The following is a 17,739-nucleotide window of genomic DNA, read 5'->3' on the forward strand; positions in this document are numbered from 1 at the left end:
TTCAAAGTATTCCTTTTTCACTCTTACAATGTTCATGGGATATCCCCTCTTTCAGTTCTAATGTTAATTTGTGTCCTGTCTCTTTTTTCCCTAGTTAGCCTGGCTAGAGGCTTGTCAATTTTATTATCTTTTCGGAAAACCAGCTCTTGATTGCACTGATTTTTCTCTGTTGGTTTCCTGTTTTCAATTTCATTGATTTCTGCCTTAATTTTTTTTATTATTTATTTTCTGCTTATTTTACTTCTGATGAACAGAAGTTCATAATTTTAACATAACTGAATCTAGCAATGTTACCCTTTGTTTTGTACTTTTTGTGACTTGTTTAGGATGTATTTTTGTGCCTTACTTAAGAAATCCTCTAGGTTGAGGTCATAAAGCTATTTCTTACATTATCTTCTAGAGATTTTCTAGTTTTTCTCTTTCATATTTGAGTTTACCATCCACCCGACATTGATTTTATATGGTGTGAGGTAGAAATCTGATCCATTTTTCCTATGTGAATAACCAATATTTCCAGCACCATTTATTTATTTTTAGGCTTTTTTGTATGGAAAAATGCCAAATACATTAAAAACAGAATGAATAAATAATAAATTCCATGTACCCATTCACGTAACTTTGGTGATTATTTCACGACCAATTAGCTACATTTACATCTCTACCTACTTTACCCCACTACGAAAATTATTTTGAAGTAAATTCCAAGAATTATATAATTTTATCTGTAAACATTTTAATATTTATTTTAAAAATAAGATCTTTTAAAACGAATTGCAATGCCATTACGACACTTAAAATAGAAATTATAATTCTTTAATAGCAGTTCATTAAATGAAGCTGGTATTAGATGCCACAAACCAAAGACAGTACAAGAACAGAAAACTGCAAACCAATATCCCTCATAAGCAGAGACACAAAAATCTTCAATAAAATGTTAGCAGAACAAGTCCAGAATTATATTAAAAAGGTTATCCATCTTGGCCAAGTGGTAGGTATCCTGAGGATGCAAAACTTCAACATTAGAAAATAAATTAAGAAAATCTATCATATAAACGGACTAATTAAGAAAAGCCACGTGATCATATCAGGGGATGTAGAAAAAGCATTTGGTAAAACAACACTTAACTTTGACAAAAAATTCCCATTAACTAGGAATAGAAGGGAAAAAACCCAGAAAATAAAACCTGAAGAATTCATACCACCTGATTCCAAACTTAATACAAAGCTACAGTAATCAAGAGTGTGGTTTTGGTGAAAGGATAGACACATGTAAATCAGTGGAACAAAGTCTGTATGGAACCAATCCTGTACGAAACTTTGCTGAGACTTAACTTTATTGTCCAATATATGGTTCTCTTTTCATAAAAACTCTCACGCGCTTGAAGAGGACTATTTACAGTTGTATTTTATACATGGAATTTCATTGATTAGAAGTTGGACATTTCCCACATTTAAACATCTCTGAAATCAGTATGCCTCTGGTCATCAATGGCATGTCATACTTTAACTGGCAGTGGCTTTTCTTTCTGAGGTAGACTTAGGCTAATGCTTTGCCTTACAATCAGGGGTGGCTTATAATTGATGAAATTCAGAATGTTAGGTCAAGTTTTTTAATTGTTCAAGTCTCTGTACTGAGTATTTTCCTGCTTTTTTGTATCAGTTATGAGAGAGTTATGTTAAATTCTAAGATTGTGGATTTTTCTTCCTCATTATATTTCTGCATTTTGCTTAACACCCTGCCCCTGCATTATTAGGTGCATCCAGGTTTAATGTTTTTTTTCCAGGTGAATTGAATCTTTTATTTATAGTGACCATCTTTGTCCCAAGTAATAATTTTTTCCTTTAGAGTCTGTTTTGTTCAATGTAAACACGGCTGTACTGTTGCTTTCTTTGGTTAGTATTTGGCTGGTATAACTTTTTCCACGCTTTTACTTTCAATCTTGCGGTATCCTTATATTTTAGATTTACCATTATATAAACAACATGTAGCTGGATTTTGTATCCTAATCCAACGTGGCAATCTTTGAGATTTAACTAAAATGCCCAGTGCATTCGTATTTATTATGATTGCAGATACACATAGATTTCTACCATTTTATTTTGGGCAGTATCTCCTGCCTGTTTCTTTTCTCTCCTTTCTTGTCTTTTGGATTGATGAGTGTCTTCACTGAGTATGGAATTCTAGATTTTCTTTACTACATACAAATGATATGGCAAAAAGGAGAGGGGTCTTCTGTTCTTTTCTGTCAATCTCCCAAGTAGTTTGAGCTTGTGAAAGACTGTGTTTGATGTTTATTTAGTATCCTTCACTGAGCACAGCTAATTCATAGAAACTTTGATTACTTATGATGGCAATGGGTGGTGGGCAAAGAAGTGATGTGGCATTTTCCTTTGTAAAATTCACTGTGAGAAACTCTTAAGTTTTTGTTTAGTGTTTTGTAAACTTAGCCTAAGTGTTATTTGCACAATGCCTTTTGAATTAAAAAAATAATTTTTTGGCAAGCATTTTTTCCAGATGTGATACTAAATTCAAAGATTGTCAGTTGGAAAAAAATGCTTTGATGCACATGCTTTTTTTTTTTCAAATCTTAGCTATGGTAACTTTTCTTTGGTCTGCTCGGCCTTTCATTTAGGGAATGGTACATCATTAAGGTACCATTTATGTGCTTCTAAACAGGTTAATACAGTCTGACTTGTATTATTTATGGATTCATGCAGTAAATATAAAAACAAACTGGATCCATACTAAATTCATGATAGTGGTTTCCTTTAGGGAGAGAAACTGGTCTAGGAAAAGAAAGGTGAGGAGTTCATCTGTGCATTTTTCTTCAGAAAATGCTCAGAAGAAAAAATAAAATGTTAACATTTATTAATTCTGGATGGTGCGTGTACAAAGGTTTGATGTGTTAACTTGTGTAGTTTTCTTTTCTTTTTTATCTTTTTTTTGGTTTATTTATTTATTTATTTTAATAGAGGTACTGGGGATTGAACCCAGGACCTCATGCGTGCTAGGCAGGCACTCTACCGCTGAGCTATACCTCCCCCTGTGTAGTTTTCTATATGCTTATTTCTTCAAGTTTGTAAAGCTTCTGTGGTATTTAAAAATGGAGGTTGCCATCTAGTGGACTGATTTAAGTAGAAATTTAAAAGTCTTTGCTAATAGGTTCATAAAGATTCAGTGGAACAAAGCTTTTCAGACTCTTCAGTTACACATGTAACAAAGGTCTGAACCCTAGTTTTGTTATTTACCATGTGACCTTGGGCAAAATATCAAACCTCTCTGCTTAATTTGAGTTCCAGACCCTCATTCGTTTTAACAAGCATCATGGTGCACACATTTAAACCAGGTAAGCACTGCCCTAGACTGTGGTGATACAGAAAAGCACAAAAGAGACAGAGTTTAATAAAAGTATGTGTTGGGGGTGGGGTGGGGGATACGCTATTTTAGATTGACTGACTAGAGGTTAGGTTTAAATCCCAGACCCCTACTTATTAATGCACATATATAACCTTAGGTACCAGTCTCAAGAGGATGACATGATCTGCCTTGAGATGTAACTCTGCCTTGTTTATCACTCTTTTCCTAGTAATGCTTGGCATATAAAAGGCCTTCAAATAAATATTTGTGGAATGAATGTCATTACTTTAACAGTTTCTTGTGCATAGTGATTACTCAGTAAATAGGTATTAAGGAAATGGTATGACTGTGTAGGTTATGTATATAGGTAACCCTAGATTTTATAATAAATTGACACATTTACATAATCGTTAAAAACTGTTATATATACATTCATTGAAGGCAGCAAACTACTACATATATCCTGTCAATTTTAAGGAAAAGGATCTCAACCATGAAATGGCAAAGATTTGATCTCTAATGCCTACCTATGTTTGGTGAAAATAAATTTACACTGATAAAAGGGGATAGAGTTACCAGAATCTGTTTAAAAAATTTTAATGGCCTACACCTCCAAATTACTGTCCCTCAGAGACTTACGCCAAACACTGCCTAAAGGCTTCTAAATTCTACAACCTTGATGTATTACATGTACCTTCCCATTGTTTTATAATTAAAAACCAAGCACTATTTATTAAAAGTAAAAACCTACTTTGTATATAGCAAAGTAAATACTGTTATATGATTACTGCAATTAGACTGTGATATACTTTGTTTCACTCACTTTATAGCATTTCAGCATCTTTTCTGGGAATCTGAACTGCCATTATGACAACTTTATGATTCCAAGGCACAATACACATTTCTATCTCTTCTATACACATATGTTAACTGGAGAAAAACACAGGTTTAACTAGTAACCTCAATAGCTGCTGAACGAATAAACAGGTATGGTAAGATTTCCAGAGCTCTAACGCATACCCATTCTTCATGCTCTATTCAATAAAATTAAATGGGTATCTTGTTTTATATGCTCAAGGTGTGTTTGTGGGCAGTAATGTATTTCCATCAATATAATAAATTAGTAAATTGGTAATTTATGTAAAATAGTAAATTGAGCTAAGGAAATAATTTCACTGGTCTATTTCAACTTCTGAAGTTTAATTTCAGGTTTGTACTATAATCACTTTAAAAATGTCACAGGCTCCCACATTGGATTCCTGTTAGAAAAACATCTAGGGAGATAATTTGGTATGCATTTATGGACTCCTCAGTGGCCTGCCCATGCCTCTCACAGTTAGATTAGGTAACATGATCTAATGAGCAAGGCCCTGCACCAGAAATCTGCAGGCTGTGGAGAATTTACAAATATTTGTGGATGTCCAGTTGTTCAGGCACGAAGAGCTGGATATCTCTGCTGTAGCTCAACATAACTCTACCCGTAAATTATCTTTTAAAACACTCTTGATATAACCCAGTGACTCCAATACCTCCTAATATTCTATAGGCCTAATGGGCCACTGTTTTGAGAGTCAGGCTTTACAGAAGATGGTGATGTAAGTAGTCCCACTGGTGATCATACTTTCTTTTCATAAACTGAAATACACTTTGTCAACAAAGTCCCATTTTAAAAGACCCTGTTAATGAAAATTTTTATTAGGATTAATCACAAATTTATCAGTTGGGTTAAGATTTCTAAAAGACAGGCTCCTTAACCATGTCCTAAACACCAACAGAACAAGATATTTAGCTATTATAAGTGTTCTGACTGACTCAAAACGTAAACATATCCCCTTCTTAAAATAGGTTGTGTCAACCAGATTTGTAAATTCATTCTTATTTTTAGTTATAAAACTAGAAATGCACTATAGTTAGTATAGTTAACAGAATGGCTATCAGAAAGCTTGTCACTCATATCAAGCAATATATTTTAAATTCGGCAAACTTAATTTTATCAAATGTCCTTTAATTTTATAGACAACAATATGATACATATTGTATAAGAAGCGCACAATAGTTTTGCAGGACAATTTCAAAGTGTATACAAATTGGAATACAGAGGTTTAAACACTGGTGTACTGACAGCATTTTTGAACTCTGGATAAACTGCATACAAAACTTACAATTCAAATATTAGCCAATCTGGAAACTTCTTATAATATAAAAATGATACTTTGAGATGCAAAATACTTTTTTTTTTTACTAACAAACTATATAAACATTTAAAATAATCATTAAAAACTCAACTTTAGAATTTATAAAGATTAGCTATAAAAATATATTGGCAGTCACTTTTCTTATAAATGTACCATTCACTACATTACAAAATAGTCTCTAACATAAAATTGCCTTAATAACTGTACTATTTTAGAATCTGATAAACCTTACATTAAATCAATTATAAAATCCTCTTGGAAAACTTTGGTATGCATCTTCAGAAGGTTTTTAAAATACTCTAATATCATCTCAAGGGCCTGTAAACATCCCATTCTATTAAAAGCACAACAAAATAAGTAATGTATATTCAACGGCATACAGAATACAGAATCAAAAAAACAATTTATTAAATATTTGTAGAAAATCACCATTCCCAGAGTAACCAAAAAACAAACTATTTAAAAGTATCAAACTTTTAAACAGTTTCTCTTTCCATTCTGATAAAAAATGTTACAAAATCACTACACTCCATTCATGTACCTTAGATACCTTTTAGGACACGGCCTTGAAAAGTTAATAACCCAGTCTCAAAACCCTCTCAAGTCTGATAAACCAACTTTTAAAAACCCATTTAAGATCTGACAATAGAACAAGTATACATAATCAGAACACATAATTTATATATTTAGTTTTATGTATTAGCTTTTCTATTTGTAATTCAGAATTTATTGGTGGAAACAGAACACACACACACACACACACACACAAAATTAGAAAAGGTAAATTTTAGGAAACAGTAAGAAATGCAAACCTACAGGGTAAATTGATTTATTTAAAAAAATTCAATTTACCATATTTCATTTTATCTGCCATTTTCGGATCATTGACAACTGTTGTTATTTAGAAAATTCAAATTGCTGAAAGTTCATTTCTTGCTTCTTGAATATGTCTAATTTTTACAGAGCTTCCAGTTGTGCCAGTAACTTCCTTGAGGTCATTTTCCACTTTATCCTCTGTCACCACATCTCTTGCATTAGATATCTTTGAGTTGCAAAAGCCTAAATAAAAAGCTTCATTTTTGACCTTTTAATTTATAAAACTCCACTACAAAGAAAAATCCATCTAATTTTTCGGCAAGTCCGCAAAAATATTTTCTTTCTTAAAAATCAAACACTTTTATTAGAATAAAGATCCTTCAAAGTTTTTAACTCTTCTATTAGAGTTTTATTTTGATTTTCCAGGACTGCAACTCGATTTTCCAAGCATTTCACATACTCTTTCTTCTTTCTGCGACATTCTCGAGCAGCTTCTCTAAATACAAGCATTAAAAGTCAACATTAGAAAAAAGTTCACATTGTTTAAATGGAATATGTACTTCAGTAATTTTACCTGTTTTCTCCTCATTAAAAAAGATTAAAGTGTCATCTATATACAATGAAGTACGTTGATCCTAAGTGTAGAATTGAATCAGTTTTGGCAAGTGCAGATACCTGTCTAACCCACACACCTATCAAGACGTAAGACTGTTTTTACTGCCACGGAAAGTCCCCTCATGCCCATTTCTCTGCCCTATGGCTGATTTTTATTGCCATCAGTGAAGTTTCTCCTACTGTAGAACTTCATACAACAGTCATACAGAATGTGCTCTTGTGTCTGGTCTCCCTTGACTCAGTTTACTTTTGAGGCTCATCCATGTTGCTGCGCAATGGTTTGTTCCTCTGTATTGTTCGGCATATTCCGCTGTATGAATATCACAATTTGTTGATCCATTCTCTTGGGCTGTTTGCTAGTTTTAGCTGCTGTGCATGTTCTTGTGCCAGCCTCTTTGTGAACATATGTCCCATTTCTCTTGGATAAATACCACGAAGTGAAATTTATGGGTCCTCTGGTTAACTTTTTACATATAGATTCTTTAAATTATTTTTATTTATTTTAAAATTACAAATAGCCCTTGATACACAGTTTCATAATGTCCTCTCAGAATATTTCTATCGATTTACATTCAAGTTTTATATATATAAAAGTAATACACTGAGTATATTTTATATACTATGTACTGTAGATATTAGCTGCAACTTGCTTTTCTACACATACTGTTTTAACGCTCTTTCTATAATTGGTATGCAGATCTTTGCCATGTGGACATTTCATTGTTAATTAATTTTCATTTCCCTAACTAGTGAGGTTAAGCATCTTTTCAAAAGTTTAATGGTCTTTTGGATCTGCTGTTTCATAATGTGCCTATGCCTATTCATACCCTTGTCCATTCCTACCTTTTGCCCATTTTACAAATAGAAATTACTGGAAAGACAACCTAAGAACTCTGTGCATTATACACAGTAATCCTGTTTTTACATTACTTTCTAATCTATCATTTGACTTGGGATTTTTTTTCTCAATGCTCTTTAGTATTTGTCTTGGCTTAGATTAAAATGCCGTGTACTACATTATTTCTCTAAATTTTTATCTTAAAGATTTTGTTGCTTAATTTTCACAATTAAGTCTTTAATCCATCTGGAATTACTTTTACGTACAGCATAAAGTAGGAGTCCAGTTTAATTTTCTTCCAGATGTAGAGTCGTGTCAGTATCATTGCAAATATATTTTCAGTTTTTCTGTTTGGTTGTATTGTGTTTTTTTGTTGGGTTGTACTTATTAATTTAGAGCTCTTTATATTTTTTTTCAAACATCTTTTTTTTCGGTAAGATACACTGCAAATATCTTCTACTTGTTGAAGCTTATATTCACTCTGTTATCTTTTGATGAACAGAAGTTATTGATTTTAATGAAGATTCATTAATCTTTAATGTTAATTTTTTGTGTTTGTGTGTTGTTTTGTTTAAGGACTCTTTTCCTATACCTGAAACCACGAGATTTTATATTTTCACCTAAAAGTTTTAAAATTTTGTCTTTCACATATGTATTTTTAATCCATCCAGAATGACTTTCATGTGTGGTATGAGGAAGAAATCCAGTATTTTTCACATATAAATAACTGATTATCCTAGCATCATTTATCCAAGAGTCCCTCCTCCCCCAGTAGTCTGCCCTGTCATATATCAAGGTTTCATGTATCCACAGATCTGTTTCTGAGCTCGCTATTTCATTGGTCTTTTTATCTCAGTGACAGTATCACATTATTTCAATTATCACAGCTTTGAATGAAACTTGGTATCCCCTCACCTTATTCTTGTCTGGAATATTTTGGCTGTTCTTGGCCCTCTTCTATAAATTTTAGTATCAACTTGTCAAGTTCTTCAAACAAACTGGGTTTTGATTGGAACTGCACTGAATCTATGGATCAACTGGGGGGAAAACGGTCATCTTTATAATACTGAGTTACCAAATTAATGGACATGGAGAAATATACTATTTATTTAGATCCTCCTTAATGTTTTTCAAAAGCATTTTACAGTATTTTCCATAAATGTGTGGGACATCTTTTGTTAGACTTATTCTGACATTTTATTTATTGATAACATAAATGGTATCTTTTATTAAATAATTATTTACCAAACTCTTTATTGCTGATGTGAGGAAATATAATCGATTTTTGAAAACTGACTTTATATCTAGTAACTTTATAAACTCATTACTTGCAACAAATTTTCTGTAGGTCCATTTGGGTTTTTTTTTTCTTTTTTATTAAAGTATAGTCAGTTTACAATGTTGTGTCAATTTCTGGTGTACAACACATTGCTTCAGTCATATATGAATATACGTATATTCATTTTCATATTCTTTTTCACCATAAGCTACTATAAGATATATAGTTCCTTGTGCTATACAGTATAAACTCGTTTATCTATTTTATATATACTAGTCAGTATCTGCAAATCTCGAACTCTCTATTTATCCCTTCCCACCTCCTTCCCCGCTGGTAACTATAAGTTTGTTTCTATGTCTGTGAATCTGTTTGTTTTTTATGTAAGTTCATTTGTCTTTTTTTTATTTTTAGATTCCACATATAAGTGATATCATATGGTATTTTTCTTTCTCCTTCTGGCTTACTTCACTTAGAATGACATTCTCCAGGGTGATCCATGTTGCTGCAAATGGCATTATTTTATTATGTTTTATGGCTGAGTAGTATTCCATTGTATAAACATACCACAACTTCTTTATCCAGTCATCTATCAATGGACATTCAGGTTGTTACCATGTCTTGGCTATTGTAAATAGTGCTGCTATGAATACTGGGGTGCGTGTCTTTTTGAATTAAGGTTCCCTCTGGATATATGCCCAGGAGTGGGATTGTTGGATCATATGGTAAGTCTATTTTTAGTTTTTTGAGGAATCTCCATACTGTTTTCCATAATGGCTGTACCAGGGTTTTTAATTAGGCAATCATGAAAAATAGTATAGTTTTTCTTTTATTTAAATCCTTGTAATTTCTCCCTTTTTCCTGTTTTACTATAAATTGGCAAGGGTTTCAAATACAATGCTGAAGAGAACTGGTTCTTCAAGCTTTCAAACAGCTTGCAGTTAATTATCCTGGATATTCTAAGCAGATGAATGTATCTTCGGTAATAACAGTTTTATTTTTCTTCAGTTTTTATTATTTTTATAGTCTCTTGATCTTTGATGATTTTCAGTGACATCTTTTTTTTAAAAAAAATACAGCAGACATACTTCTTTCCCTCTCACTATTAGATAACTGAAGACTTTACAAAACTCACTGTGTTGTCTGCTCTTTCTGCTGATTCTTGATCCTGAAAGGCAGGGTGGTATTCCTTTGGACTTTAGACTCTAAAACCTGGACCCATGATTTTAAATGCTACCTCTGTCACTTACTAAGCAGTGTAACCCTAGGCAAGTGACTTAAATTTTCTAGGCCTCAGTTTCCTCATTTAAAAAAATTAAGGGGCAGGTATACAGCTCAGTGGTTGAGCGCATGCTCAGCATGCACAAGGGCCTGGATTCCATCCCCAGCACCTCCATAAAGTAAATAAACCTCCCCCCTAAAAAAAAAGGAAAGGAAATAACTTTTTGTGAAAATTGCAAAAGGGCTTGGCGCATATAATGGAGACATAATTTCTTGGGTAGTCTGTGATTTTTCAACTTGTATCTGTCAGAACTGAACGTATGGGAGTTCATTAAAGCCTGTGTTGAGGTTGCTTTCTCCAAGCAACAGGGGAGCACCATGGACCTGCGCCTGTTGTTTTAATTACAGTTCTCAGCTTATGCGTGTAGCACTTCTTGGGTCTTGACCTCATGAAGAATAATCTCTGGTCCAGTTCCCCAGCTTGCACAGGCCCCAGGCTCTGTCCTCAGTCCCTTCTGCATACCAAGGCTATACCAATCATGAAAATCTGAATTTATCCCCAGGAAATACAGGAGTTGGCTGCTTCAGTGCTTAGTAACATCATGGTCTTGTGCTTCTAGTTCATTCCTAACCTCAACAATTTCTCTTACTTTCCTGCATACTCATCCAAATCACTTAAAAGGATGGTTTTTATATTTCATCAGGCTTTTAAAAATATTATGTAGATGGGGTCATACTGTCAGAGAAGTCTTATTCTAGTAATTTTAACAAGTCTTCTGGGTTTCCTAGGCACACAATTATATCAGCAGAGAAAAACAATTCTTTTCTAATATATATATAACTTATTTCATGTACTTATCTTACTGCCATTTCTTGGACCATCCAAACAACAGAGGTCCCTGCCTTGTTACCAAGTTCATTTACAGTGATGCTTCCTCTTATTTTCAGTAAAGAAACATTTCATCTTGAAGTAATTAAATGTATCCATCTGGTCCTTTTATTGTAATTTTTATTGCTCTAGAAAATTGTCCTTTTACTCTAATTTTCTAACTTACTGGTGAGGACCTTAAAACAGAACCCTATTGTAATTTTAAAAATTTGTTTCATCTGTGGCTATTTACCTTTTTGTTCCTAATACGGTTTATTGATGTCTTTATTTTTTTTTCTGAACCCTTTGCAAAAGGCATCCATTTTATTCTTTTTCTCAAAGAACTAGTGGTTTTTCATGCCTGATGTACATATAGTACATGTAGCAATGTTTAAAATTCATTTAAAATGAAAGGAAATGTTTCTGGGGGCTAAACGACTGCTGTATTTTCATGATCAAAATTCATTTTTAAAAGCATTTCTGTATCAGTAGGTATATTAGGTATTATGCAGAATCTTGCTAATTCTTCCTTTTCTTGCTCTTGTCAACAGCAAGCAGCAAATTAAATTATTATTTTTATTTAACTTTGTCAGCCCAGCAGACAAAATACATTGTTTGAAAAGTTTGGCTAAACTTTGCTATTCAAAGGACACGATAAAAATCAAAGAACTCTAGATTCTAGATCATGTATTAAATAAAGACATTGTGCAGTGGGACTCACCGATCCACCAGAAATGAACCAGACATAACCTAATACTCAGTTAAAATAAAGCTGATGTAAACCCCTCTCCTTATGTCTAACATACACATACAATTCCAGTTAACATTTGGTTATGTTTTGAGATTTATAAAAACATTACCCATTCTGACAGTATAATTTTACTACCTACCTGTTTTTCATCAATCTTATTTCTCTTTTCAATTGGGGGTCATCTGTCTTAGTTGTCTGAGATGTAAGGGTCACGGGAGAAGTCATTACCACTGTTTGTGGTAGCGAAGTAGCTGAAGGTGTGGTACGGATCTGGTATGTCTGCATATCTCCTGATGCAGCTGCATGATCAGAAGAATGAGTTAATTCATAAGTGTCTTTGAAAGTACTTTGGGATGCTGTCCATAGATACTTAAGCATACTCACTTTGTACAACCACCTGGTTGCTGGGCACGAGTATTTGCTGTCCATCAGAGGTCTGTGCATACTGGAGAATTGTTGTACCTTGCTGAGTACTGCCTGAATTTGTCATGGTTAGTGTCTGAAGCCCCTGTACTCCATCTGTGCCTGGACTGGCCAGCTGTAAGGCTCCATTTGGGGCAATGGCAACTTTAACCAAAGAGAGAACATAGCTAATATAAGGCTATACAATACACTAATTACAAAGAATTGGCAAAAAAACCAAATGCTACTCATCAAAACAGGTTTAAATGCATTTCCTCTTGATAACTATTGACTAGTTTGGGTGAGTTATATAAAAGAAATAAATGGCATTTATTTATAATAAATGGAAATAAAATGGCATTTCTTAATAAAATTATATATTTTAGGTGCTTTAATCTTAATTCAGTCTCAAACTGTACAATATAACTGGTCAAAACACATCTAGGGCTCTACAGAGCACTCCATGCTAACTGCTGATGTCACAGCAGTTCTGAGGCATCAGCAGAAGGCACCACCGATGACTAACTTTTAAAGGAAAAATAAGTAGGAGGAAATATTAACATAGTTTGTAATTTTTATTCAAAAGCATTAAAAAAGATTGTAACTTAAAATATTTGTGACTAGAAAAGTGTACCTATGGAAATAATTTCAAAAAGGATAAAAGGTTACATAATAAAATAAATCTTCATATTCTTCCTTAACTCCACTCTCTAAAGATGACCACTGTTAAGCATTGTCATTTACTTAAGCAATTTTCTAAAATGTAATTTATTCAGTCACTCCTAGTGAGAAGCACCAATAAAGTCATCAGAAAGCCTCTATACAGATCACATTACAAAGCTTCCCATAAGCATTTTTCACTGAATTTTACTTAATTAATGCTTTGCCCTCAAACCTTAAATGAAACACCCATAAAGCATGACCAAATAGAAAACACTTTAGCATTATGTGATTACCATGTGATAAATCCCCCCTTCAAAATCGAATGGCTCATCTCTATACCCTCTTTTCAGGTTAAAATTATGCAACTTTTTTTTCCTTTTATGCTTTGGCTACCAAAATATACGCATCTCTGTGTGTGTTTGGTTTGTTTGTTTTAGGGGGGAGATAATTAGCTTTATTTAGTTAGTTTGATGGAGGTACTGGGGATTGAACCCAGGACCTCATGCATGCAAAGCATGCAGTCTACCACTGAGCTATACCTTCCCACCATGTGTGTATTTTAAGTGAAAATTTCTTCTTTACCAGTTTCTAATTATCCTTTCCCAAATACTACAAAACAAATATTCCCATATACTTTACCTTACATGACTTTAGAAGTAAAGACATTAAATTTTTTTCGATGCAGATATTTGTTTTAAACTTAATACTAGCAATTACTTTCAATCTCCTTCCCTCCTTATTATACATATATAAAATAAAAAGTAAGTCTCATTATCCCTATTAATTCCACTGGCCACCCTCCACGCCCTCCTGAGGTAACCATTATTTTTGGTGCTCAGCCTTCCTAATCTTTTGCTCTGCTCTTATTATCAAATTATGTATATCTACACACATTATAGATACACATCTTTTGATGTTAAATATATGTCAATACAGAATTGTTTTTATTTTTGCAACATATCTTCCTGTACTTGCTTAACATGTGTATTTACTTGATTACTGTATTTACTCAGTCTGTGTGGCCAGAATGCCATCAAGTGGCAGGAGATGAGATCAGAATGATAGGCAAAGCCAGATTCTGAATGTAATGCCTTGCAGGACTTACTCGAAATATGACAGAAAGTTACTAGAAGATTCTGAGCAAGAGTGGTGTGAGCTAATTGACATTTTAAATAAATTGCTTTGGCTGCAATATAGAAAACGATTAGAGCAATAATGGAAGCAAGATGACCAACCGGATGCCTACTGCAGTAAGTCAGGTAACAGTGTAAACCAAGATGGTGGCAATGACGACTATAGGTGCTGAGAGGTGGTCAGATGGGACACATATTTTGTGGCAAGAGCCAGACTTGAAGAACAGGGGTTAGGTGCAGAGAGAGAGACTGTCTACAAATTAACAGCACAAGTGAATTTCTTGGGGTGATGGAATTATATTTTGATTATGGTGGTGATTAGATAACTCCATGCATTTTTCAAAACTCATATGATAGACTTAAACTCCAAAGTAAGTATATCATTTACAAGCTGTGTATCACTTATAAGCTGTGTGACTTTAGGGACATTATCTAACTCTTTAAGCCTCAGTTCCCTCATAAATTGGTAACTGCACCTCACAAAGTTGTTGTAAGGAGTTAATGAGATAATGCTGAAAAAGCACTTTGTGCATTATTTCTGGTTCAAAATGTTATCCTTTAATAATCATCAGTATTAAAGTTTCACAGTCTACACATCCCTTCTTCACACAGAAGTGTCCATCCTGTGGGAAATGTTTTCCTATACGTACTGTACTGTCCGGTGCTAGTCTGATAGATGGGAGTTGGAACAGACATAGAAGTGACCGAAGAAACTGCAGGGTTTTCTCCGTCTCCTTTTCTGCCCCGTGTATCTTCAGAAGACAGATCTTTCAAAATTTTTCTGTGAAAAACAGAACTATTATTAATGTTGGTAATGAGGACGCTTTACAAAAAGGAATTGCTAAACCTTTTTCAACCTCTCCTATTCATTTTTTTCCTATTCATTTTCTAAATAGTGTCGTCAGTGACCATCATTTAAAAAGATCAAATTTTTTTAACCTTCAACTCTATAGTGGACAAAAACCCCACAGTTCTCAGAAAGAAATAGAGACTAGAAATACTACTATAAAAATGCAGATTATCAGTGATAAATTGCTTATTTTAACAAAAAGTAAATTTGATTCCATAGAGATCCCTCAGACTTGGCAAAAAGGGACTCATGGCAAGAATAAGGGAAAGAAAGAAGATTCCTTGCTGAAAAAAAGGTCTTCTAAAACACAGTTGGGGGTGGAGGGAGCATTATTTGTTTCTGGGAAAAGAAAAAATGTTTATTGTAGAATAAATTCCATATTTATTGTAGAAAAATCAGAAAGCCTGCAATACTTGCATGAAAACAACAACAAAAAAGAATCACAAAAGGAAAAAAAAAAAAACAACAACAGAACACCCTGAGCATTAAAAGGGATCTTCCATGTGGTCTATGCTGAACTTCCAGCCCAAGCAGAATTCCCTAACATTCCTAACACCTCTACTTCCAGGAATAAGGGATCCACAACATCCAAAATGCAAACTATTCAATTACTGGATGGTTACAGCTCTTCCTTATTTACCCTCAAAGCTAATTCCACCCTCATGAAGCTAGAGAAAGTTAAGTTTAACCCTAATTCTGTATCCATGCCCTATTTTGCAATATTTGACAACTGCTACAGGTCTTCTTTATTGGAGGCCAAATAATTCTAGTTCCTTCAGTTGTTGTTCTATCACATGTTGAAGATACTTCTCCATCTTGGTCTCTACTCTGACAGTCTTCCCACCAAGAGCCAACACAAATGTAGATGTATTACCAGAAGTTCCACACAGAGAACAAGGGAGGTGATGGTCCTACAGGACTCTGCATTAGCCATCTGTAGAATAGTCAGTGGTTCTTTAACCCACTCTATCAGGATCATCTGGAGAGGAGAGGTTTATTGAATCCAGATTCCCATCTGGTACCCCTAATGACTGAGTGATCAGGACAGAGCTCTAGAATTCATTTAACAAGCTGCCTGCATGGTCTTTATACAGCCAGCCTAGCAGGGGACTGTGGAATGCTGTGCTGATTTCTTTTTCAATTTTAAGTTATGAAATATTTTGAGCATAAAGAGAAGTACAAAAAATACAAACACCTATGTACCACAGACCAAGAATCAACAGATGCTAATATTTTGCCACATTTGTTTCAGATCTTATTTTTAATAGGAATTAAGTTATAAATACAGCAAAATGTCACCACCAATTCCTTTCCCTGCTCTTCTCTCCAAAGAGTATCATTATCTAAATTGCTGTTTATCATTCCCATATATATTTATTTTTACTACTTAGCATTTAGAGATACTATTTGCCATTGTTTTGCATTCTTCCTCATCCTCCTGACTCAACCTTGGAGAATTTCAGAGAGCAGTCTTTTGAACTTCCTATCTGTATTCTTTCTGGTGATCTCATCTGTCCCATGGGCTTGAATACCCTGTGTATACTGTTGATCCCTCAAATGAGATTTCCTCAGCATCTTTCCTGAATTCCAACTCCTATTTCCAATTGTGTATTGAATACTTTGATTCAATAGGCACCTCAAACTTAATACATCCAAATCTAATATCTGAGATCCTTCTACCCCGACAGTCTTACCCACTTCAGTAAATATCAACTCTGATTTCTCCATAAATTTTGGAGTCACCTTTTCTTTCTTACAACCCTTACCCAATGCATAAGCAAATCCCCCTTTCTGTCTTAAAAATATATCCAGAATCTTACCTACCCTCATCACCTCCACTGCTGTACCCTAGTCCATGCCATCAATGCCTCTTGACTGAACAGGATTATCAATTTTATTGATTTCCCCCCAAAGAACCAGCTTTCAGTTATATTATCCCTATTAATTTTCTCAAGTTCACTGGTTTCTGCTCTTAATCTCTTGTTTTATCCTGCTTTAAGCTTACTTTGTTTTCCCCCTAGTTTCTTAAAGTAGAAGCTTAGGTTATTGATTTGATACTTTCCTTCTTTTATAATATAAGCAGTTGTTTAATGCTGTAAATTTTCCTCTATTTCCCACGGACTACTATTTCCCATTGTTACAGCCCACAGATTTTAATATTTTGTATTTTCATTCAGTTCACAATGTTTTCTGATTTCCCTTAAGATTTTCTGTTTGGTCTATGGATTATTTTTAAGTGTTAATTTCCATGTGTTTGAAGATTTTCCTGTTATCTTTCTGTTACTGGTTTCTAATCTAATGTAAGTGTGATTAGCGAACTTTGCATAATTTCAGTTCTTCTAAATTTGTTAAGGTTTGTTATGACCCAGGATGTGGTCTTTATTAGTAGATATTCTTTTGTGCACGTGGGTGAAGTTGTGCACAATGTCGATCAGATTCAACTATAGTATTGTTCAGTTCTTCTATAATCTTGCCGATTTTCTGGCTACAAGTTCTGTTGGATACTGAGGTAGGTGTACACAAATCTTCAACTATAACTGAATTTAGTTATAGATAAAAGCTTAGTTTGCTTTTCAGTTGTTAGTTTTTGATACAGATATTTTGCAGCTCTATTAGGTGCATACACATTTAGGATTGTTATTTATCTTCTTGGTAAACTGACCTCTGTTTGTCTCTGATAATTTCTTTTGCTCTGAAGTCTATTTTGTATATTAAAAAAGCTACTTTAGTTTTCTTCTGATTATGTTTTAATT

At 33.8% G+C, this 17,739-nt stretch overlaps 1 protein-coding gene and 1 non-coding gene across 13 annotated transcripts in view; both read right to left on the reverse strand.

Moving 5' to 3' along the window:
• Positions 1 to 6,366: 6,366 nt before the first annotated feature.
• The window catches only part of ATF1 (activating transcription factor 1), a 55,757-nt gene continuing 44,384 nt past the window's right edge, over positions 6,367 to 17,739 (reverse strand). For all 12 annotated transcript variants that reach the window (XM_072972812.1, XM_072972809.1, XM_006202970.4 and 9 more), the window contains 4 exons: positions 14,787 to 14,917; positions 12,323 to 12,505; positions 12,078 to 12,237; positions 6,367 to 6,865 (listed from right to left, as the gene is read on the reverse strand). In XM_072972812.1, coding sequence (XP_072828913.1) covers positions 6,721 to 6,865; positions 12,078 to 12,237; positions 12,323 to 12,505; positions 14,787 to 14,917 — 619 coding nt within the window. In that variant the 3' untranslated portion in view covers positions 6,367 to 6,720. The remainder of the gene's footprint in view (positions 6,866 to 12,077; positions 12,238 to 12,322; positions 12,506 to 14,786; positions 14,918 to 17,739) is intronic.
• On the reverse strand, positions 13,475 to 13,547 carry TRNAA-UGC (transfer RNA alanine (anticodon UGC)). Its single transcript has one exon. It is a non-coding gene; the product is annotated as a tRNA-Ala (tRNA).

The sequence above is a fragment of the Vicugna pacos genome, chromosome 12 (genome assembly GCF_048564905.1).
Source record: "Vicugna pacos chromosome 12, VicPac4, whole genome shotgun sequence".
Lineage (NCBI taxonomy): Eukaryota > Metazoa > Chordata > Mammalia > Artiodactyla > Camelidae > Vicugna > Vicugna pacos.